General features: G+C 29.5%; 2 protein-coding genes across 4 annotated transcripts; both read left to right on the forward strand.

The window, feature by feature from the left end:
• Window positions 1-3,530: 3,530 nt before the first annotated feature.
• LOC113794861 (uncharacterized) lies at window positions 3,531-6,492 on the forward strand. The gene is made up of 3 exons (XM_027345008.2): window positions 3,531-4,905; window positions 4,970-5,621; window positions 5,690-6,492. The coding sequence occupies exons 1-3, from the start codon at window positions 3,909-3,911 to the stop codon at window positions 6,153-6,155; spliced, it is 2,115 nt and encodes a 704-aa protein (XP_027200809.2). The 5' UTR covers window positions 3,531-3,908; the 3' UTR covers window positions 6,156-6,492.
• Window positions 6,493-7,261: 769 nt separating this feature from the next.
• On the forward strand, window positions 7,262-11,888 carry LOC113794917 (kinesin-like protein KIF2A). Of its 3 annotated transcripts, none has more exons than XM_075823139.1 (8): window positions 7,262-7,838; window positions 8,574-8,743; window positions 8,812-8,906; window positions 8,976-9,143; window positions 9,311-9,322; window positions 9,476-11,167; window positions 11,234-11,326; window positions 11,387-11,888. In XM_075823139.1, exons 2-8 carry the CDS (start codon window positions 8,695-8,697, stop codon window positions 11,588-11,590), a joined length of 2,313 nt encoding a protein of 770 aa, XP_075679254.1. In that variant the 5' UTR covers window positions 7,262-7,838; window positions 8,574-8,694; the 3' UTR covers window positions 11,591-11,888. The 3 variants fall into 3 exon arrangements, with proteins under 3 accessions (XP_075679254.1, XP_075679256.1, XP_075679255.1); XM_075823140.1 differs by lacking the exon at window positions 7,262-7,838 and adding an exon at window positions 8,195-8,331; XM_075823141.1 differs by lacking the exon at window positions 9,311-9,322 and having other exon boundaries at window positions 7,264-7,838.
• Window positions 11,889-12,089: the final 201 nt, after the last annotated feature.

Genomic DNA, 12,089 nt, shown 5'->3' on the forward strand with positions numbered 1-12,089 from the left:
TTTGTTATATGTATGAGGGGCGTCATGGTTCGTTATCGTCATCGTCGTTAGATGAATTCATTGAATTACACCACCGGTTGTAATAACCCCACTTCCCTCCCCCTTATTTTTCCTGTATTTATGACCTTTGTATTGGATGTCATTTTGGAAACAAAACAAAAAAAGGTTGATATTTATCAGAGATGTCAAGAGTCGAAGAAAGTTTATCGGAAACTAGAGAAATTTCCCTGCAAACGGACGGTCACACGGTCAAAATTTGGGTCAAATTAATTTGCAAATTTTCCATTTCCACACATGTGTACCACACACCTTGAAAAAATAATAAAACATCTTTTCTCGAGATAATTAGTTTCGGGTATTTAGTTGATGTTGTTTTTTCTTCTTTATGAATCACACAAAAGAAAGAAAACATGGGCGTAAAATTAATGTTTAGTGTCTTATTTAACACTTTGAATCCTTTCATTTCATTTAACAAAAAACCAAAAAAATGAATGATTTCTGTTATTAACCAAGTGATTATTGATAATCATCATCATCGTTGTTGTTGTTTATATCTTTATTTATATTTTTTTTTTTGTTTTTACTTTTTCATATTTTTGTTTTTTATTGTTTTACTGTTTCCGCGTATTTTGTGATGATGATCATTATGAAAAAAAAATCTGGTAACTGAATGAATAATTCACACACTGAACACACAACAACAACAACAAAAAAATCGTCAGATGTTCATCTGGTGTTTTATGGTCGAAAAACTAACCATCAATAAAACCATTAAAAAAAACCAAACCAGAATCGTTGATGGAAGAAACCGATTCACAAAGTTAATTCTCTCCGCGAAAAAAAAAACATTCGATAATTCGAACGAAAAAAAAGGTAATGTTCATATATGACATGTAGTATAGTGAGTGATAATGACCATCATTATCATTTGATGGTGGTCATAAAAAATTTTTCGATCCGAAAAGTTTCTTTTCGACCATTTTCTTGGTCGATGATAATGATGACCAAATGATAATGATGACCAATGAATGAATGGAAGGGATGATAATGATGGAACAACAACAACAACAAAATATATTTGGCTACTGGAACTTTATGATTATTTTTTTTTTGCAGGTAAACAAAACAAAACAAAAAATAGATAATGATGATCTTCATTCATATAAACACACCAGGTAATGTCAAAATGAAATGAAAATGCAATAAATGTGATTCCCAGAAAAAAGGGCCATAAAGGCTAGGGCCATAAAAGTTTTTTCAGGCAAAATTCTTTATGATTCGGTCATCATCATTTGGTTCATTACCTGTGTTTGTGTGTGTGAAAATAGATTTTTTTTTTATTCAGAATTTTCGTTTTTGATGAACCATAAAGCTTTTGTTGTTGTTGTTGTTTGATCCAGATCAAAACAACAATTTTTATTCAAAAAGAAACAAAAAGAAGAAAAACATCATTCAAATTCACACGCGAATTTCAAATCGATAACATTTTTTTTTATTCGATTGGAAATCAAAATTTCAAATTCGGTTAACCGATGATGATGTCAGGTAATAAAACAACGACTATTTTAACACAAAAATGATAGTTTTTTTCGATCATAATCGATTTTTGTGTTTTTTTTTGTTCTGGACATTACCTGAGTTTTAACTTTTTTGAAAATGATTTTATTACGTTGAAATTGAAAGAACCCAGGTAACCAGGTAATAATGACCAGAAGAAAACTCATAAATTTTCCTTGGAAAAACACACAAACCTGTCAATTATTGTCATCGAACCGATCGATTGATGATTTTTTTCAGGTTGTTGTTGTTATTTTAAAACAACAACAACAACAAAATTTTAATGAATGAAACCGAACAAAGGGGTCATAAATTAATTAATGTTTTTCGTTTCGATCATTAGGTGATCGATCGATGATCATTATCGGTGAATTTGATGGTGTTATTTTTAGCTTTTATTTCCAGAAAAGAAGAAATATTTCATAATTTGCAAAAAAAAGAAAAACTTGAACTTCATTTCATTTCATCATGAATGTTATTGATTCGAATGTAAACATTGTCGAACAAGATTTTCGTAATTTTCGAATGTCACCATCATTATTGATGATGTTTCTTGGCATCCATTTTGACAAATTGACAAAACGATGATGATGAAACAAAAGCCAAGAAACAAAAACAGGCAAAAAGCAAACAACAGGACAATTTGTCTCCATTGTTTTTCCAAAAAAATGATGATTTTTTCAACGATTTTAGTCGCTATAGGTGGTTATCATTTTAAATCAATGTTTTTACTGCAATTCATCGATCAACAACAAACAACAAACAAACAGAAACAATCATAACACCATGGCCAATGGCGATGCAAGAAACAAAAAATTCGTCATACTCATCTCTCTCGCTCTTGGGTCCATCTTGAATCATCATTTTCAATTTTTCAATTTGTTTAACGGTTTTACATCTTTGATGATCATCAAGATTTTACCATTGTTTTTTTATGCTGGAAAGACAATTAATCAAATTTTTTATAGGTTTTTTCTAAAACAATGGAATTTTATTTACAAACATTATTTCATTTCGTTAATCATGATATTTTGGTATAGATTCTAATAATTCTTGACGATAACCAACAATATCTTGACGATCATCTGGATGTATTTCGGTTGATCGTTTTCGTTCGGAAAAATATTCTGGTGACATTCCATGATAATGTAGATATAGTATACCGAAAAAACCTGACCATAATCCAAGCCATTTTAATGTTCGTATTAATGGTGGTGATCGTTGTAAACGTGGATCATTCATTTCTGTTTTGTTTCAAAACGAAAATTAAAATTGATTCAAATCAAACGCACGAAGAAAAAACAGATGATAATTCTTTTGTTGATTATGCTGCCGTCTGTCAATGCTTAAAACAAACTTTTTTGTTAACAATTTTAAAATTAGATGGCGCGTTATTTATGTTTTATCCAAGCGTACAACTATTGCAATATTACAAATGCAACTTGTTGCATTCGGTTTTTACACAGAGAAAATATTTGGCGGCCATTTTGAAAAAAAATGGGTGGAGCCAAATTGAAACTAAAGTGAAAGGTAAAAGTTCAGTTATATAGTTATATTGCAGCAATAATCATTTGGATGCAACACGTGTGAAAAATCTGGTTTTTTGGTAAAAAAACCGACCATAATTTCATTACCAGAAAAAAGAAAAGATAGTGGATGCAAGAAACCAACGGAAGCAATTTTGAATATTTTTAACGGATCAAATTTTTTTTTGACCGTTCCAATTTCAACCGTGGAAATTTTCTCGAATCAATTTTAGCTGGCTGGGGAAAAAATTTTTTGAAAATATTATTCGGGAAAAATATTCAGGAATTCTTTTAGCAAAAAAAAAAATCTTTCAAAAAGAAAAAAATCTTTCCGAAAAATCAAATTCCCGAAAACAAAACAGAAAAAAGTGTGTCTATACCTCATTTATGAAGAATTTTCGGTTTTTCATACAGTGCACACTGCTGACACATTGTCAACAATGTTGTTTTTGTGTTCATCACTCAACTCACAAACATTGTTGTTATGTGATTCGCATGCGTTCGAAATTCGAAAATTGATATTTCTAATTTCTTTTTCTTCTTCTTCAATCGGATGATCCAATGTGAAACACATTATCTTTGTGTCAATTTCTTTTTTTCCCAGCGTAAAAAATTCCAAATGATAATTGCCGAATTGCGATGTCATCAAGAAAAACACTTTCTTCTTCTATTTTGTTTTGAATTTTGTCATAATTTCTTTTGAATCATTTTTTTGGTTTCTATTTTCAACTGATTTTTTTTTTGTTTATCGTGTCTGTTTTTTGTTTCTGGATTCTCGACATTCACTACATTTTTTACATTTCCATTATTCTTCCTTGAAACAAGATGACATCGCCAACAAATCTATCATCGGCAACGACAACACCAACGCCACGTCCAATACCACAATTTTTTAATGATTATAATAATTTGACAACCAAACGTGAACGTTATAGTTCAACACCAAAATGTAAACAATTACCACCTCGACCACCATCGAAATCATTTCAACAATATAGTCGTTTATCATTTACATTGAATCATTCATCTTGTCTTCCACAACATAATTCGAATCAATCAAATCAACAACAGCAACAACAAAAAGCTCGAATAATATCTTTTAAAAATGAACAACAACAATCAAAATTATCACCATTGTATAATGATCATCGAAAAGAATCATATTTAAAACAATGTTATCAAGTTGAAGAACTTATTGGTAGTGGTTCATTTGGTGATGTATTTCGTTGTCGTAATCGTTGGAATCAACGTTATTATGCTGTAAAAGTATCCAGGGAAAAATTTAAAGGTAGAATTGATCGTGAAGAAAAACTGAATGAAGTTTGTAAACATGAACAACTACCGGATCATGATCATCTGGTTAAATTACATTATGCATGGGAAGAAAAACAACGTCTTTATATTGAACAAGAATTATGTGCCGGTACATTATCAATGTTAGCCGATAATAATCATGATTTGAATGAATCAATAATATGGGCAATTTTAGTTGATTTACTCAAAGCATTGGATCATCTGCATTCAAATAACCTGATTCATTTAGATATCAAACCTGAAAATATATTCATTTCAATGGATGGTATTTGTAAACTTGGTGATTTTGGCCTAATATTCGATATGAATAATGAATTGAAAGAAGCAATGGAAGGTGATCCAAAATATTTGGCCGGTGAAATTATGCAAGGAATATTTACAAAATCGGCTGATATATTTTCATTGGGCATGACTATATTAGAAATTACAAGTGATTTAGATCTACCAAGTCGTGGTGATGCATGGCATTGGTTACGTAATGGTAATATACCTGATTATCTTTTTAAACGTAAGTTTTTTTTGCTGAGAAAATTTCCCATTGAAAATTAATTATAATTTCACCAAATTTCTAGATCGAAGTGATGATCTTAAACAGATCATAAAAATGATGTTAAACCCTGATCATTTAAAACGGCCAACAGCCCGACAATTATTACAACATCCATTTATTATTGAATATGAAAATCATAGACGTCATGAATTAATGAGAAAAAAATTACAAACAAAATTTACGGAAACAATCAATATGATTGATAAATTATTTCTGGAACAAAAATTATTATTACCATTATGGTCATGTATAAAACAAATGATTAATATTTTGGCTGTACCATTTCGATTTTTATTAACAAATATTCAACAACAAACAAATTCTGAAATGATTCTTGCATCATTATTAAATCAACCAAATTCATCATCATCATCATCAACGACATCATCTTCTAATTCAAATAATCAAGGAAAAACAACAACAACAACAAAATCACCAAACAATTATAATCGTACATATGTATCAAATTATTTAGATCAATATTCAGATGATGATATGATGACAATGACAATGGATAACAATTTAACACAATCAACAAGATTTTTATCTACGAATCTTTCATTTGATTTATCATTTGGTTCCAATTCAGGTGATGATGGTGATAGTAATTATGTTGGTGATGATAAAAATCATAGGTTAGATGATTCATTTGAACATCGATTCGATAAATTAAGGTAATTTTGACTTTGATTTTTACCTGTTGTTTTTTGCATTTATTTAATTAATAATTTTTTTATTGCAGTAATCGTAATCTATGTTCAACGGTAAATCGTTTAAATAACCGTCAACAACAATCACCGTCAAATTTTGAAATGACACCAAAATTATCACCATTATCATCATCATCAATGATGATGATGATACCAACAACACCAACAAGTCCAATAAATGGATATGGTATTGGTGGTTATAATAAATCATCATTATTATCAACAGCAAACAATAAATCCGTTATACAACGTTTAACATTCGATGAATTTAGTTCTTCGGATGAAATGGAAATGTCCGAAAATGATGACAATGACGATAATGATAATGTTATTAATGAAGATAATAATAACAATAACCATAATAATAATTCAATTAAAGAAATAGATTTATCATCACAACAACCGCAACAACAACAACAACAATCATCATCCCAATCATCATCATCATCATTATTTACAGATATTTCTACCGATGTTATTGGTAGTTGTTGTTTATGATGATAATTTTTTTCCTGTTGTTGTTGTTGTTGTTTTGGATCTAGTCTACAAACGATCATCATTCTTTCATCAATAATCATCATTTTTTTGAGATTCCACTATTTCTACCTTCATTACTTTTTTTGGATATCTTTTTTTGAACAACGAAACTTAAAAAAAACAAAAAAAAATAATAATGATAATAATTCTATGACGATTTTTTCAACCAAACAAAAAAAATGTCTTGTCTATCGATTGTTGATATTCTTATTTTTTTTTACTTTTTTCCAAACATTTTTTCGACTTTTTGAATATTTGAATTTGAAATTAATTAATTAAAATAAAAAAAATATGATAATTTTTCTTTTCTTCATAAAGTTTTGTTTTTGTCGTCGTGGATCTTCTTGGATCCTAGATCTTCAGATCAGGTCAGATTTGATGATCGAAACTTTCAAATTTTCAATCAAACAAACAAACAATTAATTTTTAATTAATTTATTCAATTTGTTGAAACGTTTTTCATTCTTTCATTTTCTGTTTTTTCTGTTTCGGCATAAAATCCATTGGTAATGGTCGTTTGTTTTCACAATATAACGTGACTTTGTTTGAAATTTTCCTATATATCACATTTCGACAATTTGATTTTCTCCTGTTAAATCATTTTTCTATTTCGACATTTTGTTGCTGTTGACGATTCATCACCATCGCGGTCGTTGCCAATGGCAACCGAAACAAAATCAAATAAGAATCTGTCAAATTTGTTTTGTTTTTGCGTATGGTTTCAAAAAAATATGCGGAAATATTTTGTTTTGTTTTGTTTTCTATTCGATTGATTTGATCAACTGATTAATTGATCTGATTTTAACAAATTAATTGATCGGAATTTAATTTCAATTTTCTTCTTTTTTAATCCCGCAGATAAATTGGTTTCAAATTTTCGGATCCTATCGTTTATGTACGACCCTCTTTTTTTCGAAAAGTATAACACCCTTTTTTTTCGGCGAGTAGTAGCATAGATTAGTGAAATGAAGCAGGGGGTAGTAGGAGTGGTCAATAATTTTATTATTCAGTTTCAGTTGGCTGATTTATTGTCGATATAAAAGTTGCTTGTTTTTTTTGCTTCGCGAACAGCAAAAAATAAAAAAATAAAAAAAAATTCGTTGCAATAATCATCGAATTTCACCAACAAAAACTTTTGTCGACTGTTGTCCGAGTTTTGTCGACAAGACACTCATCACACAAACCATATATTAAAACACATCTTTTCCCTGAAAACAAACGACATCGACAACGAAAACTCGTTGTTTTTTTTTGTTTTGTTCAATTTGAACAAGTTTTTTTTTCAATATAAAAATTTGCTGCTTCCTGGTGGACCATCACAACCAACAAACTACTACAAACAAACAAAGAATTCGATTCGAGTTTTTTTTTCTGATTTGGTTTTGTTTTTTGGGGTTTTTTATTTCAATTATTATCATCGAATCGATGACGACGACAAGACAAAAGTGAGAAGATCATCCATCAATCAAAAAGAAAAAACTTTGATAATGAATTTGTCAAATTTGGAAACAAATATTTTTCAAAACAAAACGAAACAAAAATCTTAACTCTTCAGTGAACATCTCATCCTGATTCGAATCGAATCGAATCAATTTTTGTTGTTCGAACAAAATAATCATTCGATTCTATTTCTACCTAAATCTGGTTTGTTTTTGTTTTTCTCTTTTTATCTCTATTTATATCTCCTATAAATATATCATTATTATCCATTCCAAAGGTATTTTGAACAAAAAAAAAAGAAAAGAATTACTTGATATAAATTTTTATCATCCAACAACAAATGACAAGCATTTGAGAGATAGAGATAGATAGAGAAAGCGATAGAGAAAGACAGTAATGAAACAAAAAATAGAGAGAGAAAAGGGTTTTTGTTTTGTTTTTTGTTGTTGTTGGTTGCTCATCATCATTTTCTTTCTTTTTTTTTGATATAGTCATCATCAAAACCGAAAAAAAGAAAAGAAAATCTTGTTGAATCATCATTGGAATCATTTTTAGTGATCAAACATTTAAGTGTTAATGTTTTTTTTTGTCCTAAAAATTGTCGTCGTGGTTTTTGTTGTTGTTGTTGAAATGTGTTGATTCGAATATTGAGTGAAATTCGAGTAAAATTCTTCTTGTTTCGTTTTGATACTGAATGGTGAATGACGCAATTTAAAATTCACATTTTCCCCAGAATTCCCAAAAAAATTTAGAAATTTTTTTCACCACGGTTATTGTTGTTGTCAAGTTTACCAAGTTCAAGTTACCTGAACAAAAAAAAACGAATTCTATAATATCGATTGTTTTTTCCTTTCCCCATTGATCTTTTTTCTTCTTTGTTTCATTGTTAATTTAATTCCAGAATAACCTTGATTTTTTTGTTACCAAATTTTTTTTTAGAATTTAAAATTAAGAAATAGCAAACAAGCTATATACACACGACGAGTCATTTCTGCGTGTTTTTAAATTTTTCGTCACACTTTTGCTTTTTTAAAAATCAAATCAAAAAATAGAACCAAAAATGGCTACATTAACTAGTGGAATGGAGGTAAAAATTCAAAGAACAAATGGTAAGTCGTCTTTTTTGGTTTTGGTTGATTAATAAGATTTGATTTTTAATTTCTTTTTCAAAAAAAAGGAAAAATACATGCTGCAATTGTCATGACAATTAGTTATGAAACCAAAACTGTTACAGTTGAATGGGCTGAAGGTGAAGAGGTTAAAGGAAAAGAGGTAAGTTTTTTTGTTTCTGTTTTCTGGTTTTGAAAGTTTTACAAAAATCTTTTCCCACATAAATATCAGATTGATTTGGAACAAATTTATCGACTTAACCCAAGCCTCGTTTTACCGAAAACATCAGCTACGGCAACAACAACAGCAGCGGCGGTGGTGGCAAATTCAACAACAGCAAATGGTGGTAATAATGTTGCTACCGGTGTTGGTGCTGGTGCTGGTCAACAATCAAAAAAGGTAAACTAAAATTTGAAAATTAATAAAATCAGCATCAAAACATTCTTCGAATTAGCATGATTATAATTAATGTTTTTTTTTGTGTTTCTGTGTTTGTTTTTAAAATCAAAATTAATTTGATGTGTGTGTGTAATGTAATTTGTTTTTTTGTGATGTTAATGATACAGCAGCATGAAGAGGTGAGCGTAAATTTTGTTTTCTTCTGTTTGTCCAATCGAGTCCTTTACCGTAAAATTTTTTGCATGTTTTTTTAAAAAATTTCTTTAATGAAGAAAAAACCAAATTAAATGAAATATAATTTTTTCTTTAATTTTTAATCTAAATAACAACAGAATACATCAATGTTACCTGTACGTACGGCAAATTTAGCTACATCACATCATCATCATAATCATCATCAAAATAATAATAACAATAATAATCATCATAATAATCATCACCAACAAGCAAAAGGTTCACTTCGTATGAGACAGCAAACAAATTCTAGACAAACAATTGCTAATGGACATCTACTTATTAATAATAATAATAATAATCATATTGATCCTACGCCAGCAACGGCAGTATTATCAACAACATCATCATCACATTCATCTGCATTGAATACGACCAATGGATTGTCGACGGCAACCGCATCTAATAATAATAATAATCTTAGTAATGCAGCTCGTCGTCGGTCAAATGCTGTAAAAGAAGTGGAAAAAATTAAAAAACAACGTGAAGAACGAAGAGCCAGACAAGCTGAACAAAAAGCTGAAAAAATAGAATTGATGAGTTCGGTTGATCCAAATTCACAATCACAATGGGAATTTTTAGCCATGATACGTGATTATCGTTCACAAATGGATTTTAATCCAATTACAATGAATGATCAGGTTAATGATCATCAGATTTGTGTTGCTGTACGTAAAAGGCCATTAAATAAACGTGAACAATTACGTAAAGATATTGATGTGATAACTATATCGACCAAAGATATGGTCTTAGTACATGAACCAAAACAAAAAGTTGATCTAACAAAGTATTTGGAAAATCAACGATTTCGTTTTGATTATGCATTTGATGAATCAGCTAATAATGAACTTGTTTATAAATATACGGCCAAACCATTAGTTCGAACAATATTTGAAGGTGGTATGGCTACTTGTTTTGCATATGGACAAACCGGTAGTGGTAAAACACATACAATGGGTGGTGATTTTCATGGCAAAACACAAGATTCATCAAAAGGAATTTATGCATTGGCTGCACGTGATGTATTCATACAATTAAGATTAGCTAAAATGCAAGGTGAAGATTTATTTGTTAGTGCCTCATTTTTTGAAATATATTCTGGAAAAGTATTCGATCTACTTAATGGTAAACAAAAATTACGTGTTCTTGAAGATGCTAAAGGACAAGTACAAATTGTTGGCCTTTGTGAACGACGTGTTGATTCGGTGGATGATGTTTTGAAACTAATTCAAATGGGCAATAATATTCGTACATCCGGTGTAACATCGGCTAATAATCATTCATCGCGTTCACATGCAGTATTTCAATTGATATTGAAAAAATCACAGAATAATAAACTTAAAGGAAAATTTTCATTAATCGATTTGGCTGGCAATGAACGTGGTGCCGATACATCTTCAGCTAATCGTCAAACTAGAATGGAAGGTGCTGAAATTAATAAATCATTATTGGCATTGAAAGAATGTATTCGTGCATTGGGTAGACGTGGTGCACATTTACCGTTTCGTGCTAGTAAATTAACACAAGTATTACGTGATTCATTTATTGGTGAAAATTCTCGTACCTGTATGATTGCAATGATATCACCTGGATTTCAATCATGTGAACATACATTGAATACATTACGTTATGCTAATCGTGTTAAAGAACTTGGTACCGATGGTTCAGGTTCAGCTGATGAATGTGTTAAAGAAATGGATGATGATGTCGATGTTGATGTGGATGTGGATGATGATGATGAAGCTATGGTTGACAATGGTGATGATATGGAAATTCTACAAGCAGCTAGTGTATGTGTTATTTGAATTTCCAAATGTTATTATTATCTAATTATCTAATTTAATCTTTTTGACCAGTCTAATGATGATCTTTATAAAATGCATCAAGCTATTTCGCATTTAACCGAATCGGAAGAAGAAGTTCTTGATATGCATAAAAATATTTCTGAGGTATGGTTATTGATTGATTGGATTGATTGATTTGATTTATTTTTTTGCAAATAAAAATAGGAAATGCAACGATGGACCAAAGAACATGATCGACTGATTGATCTTACATCCGAAGTTGATTATAATGTTGATGTTTATGTACAAAATCTTGAAGATTTATTAGCCGAACAAATGGAACAAATAAATAAATTACAAGAACGTTTAGGAAATTTTAAAACACAGCTACGTGAAGAAGAATTGATCTCGAAAAAATTGGTTAGATAAATTATATTTTTGATAAAATTGGGAACAATTTTATTATTTGAAAGACTTTCAATCCAATTTGATAACAAAATTTGTTGTTTGCTACTAATCATCATCATCAAATTGAATTGGAATTTTTTCGGTCAAATGATGGCTACCAATCAATCAATCGTTTTCATCTCGTCTTTCTTCTTCCTTTCATAAATCACATCAACAACAAATTTCATGTGCATAATTTATTTGACTCAAAAAACACTTGATTTTATTTAAATTCTTTCAGAAAAAAAATAAATGCTTTTATTTTAATGTAAAAATTTAACCAACCACACAATAATTTTACTAAAAATTTTATTTAAACTGTTGATATTGGTATGCGGTGTGTGTGTGTTAATGGATCTAATTAAAATGAAAATAACACTATCAAATCATACATACCTGCATCGAAATTAATCACTTTATCCCACCTAAATTATTCAGATCTTTTTAATGTAGAATTTTTTAAAAAATGATTATTATTTGT

This window comes from Dermatophagoides pteronyssinus, unplaced genomic scaffold, assembly GCF_027571235.1.
Source record: "Dermatophagoides pteronyssinus isolate colony J.1.1.1.1 unplaced genomic scaffold, Derpt_VIB-CSIC_2022.12 sq0024, whole genome shotgun sequence".
Lineage (NCBI taxonomy): Eukaryota > Metazoa > Arthropoda > Arachnida > Sarcoptiformes > Pyroglyphidae > Dermatophagoides > Dermatophagoides pteronyssinus.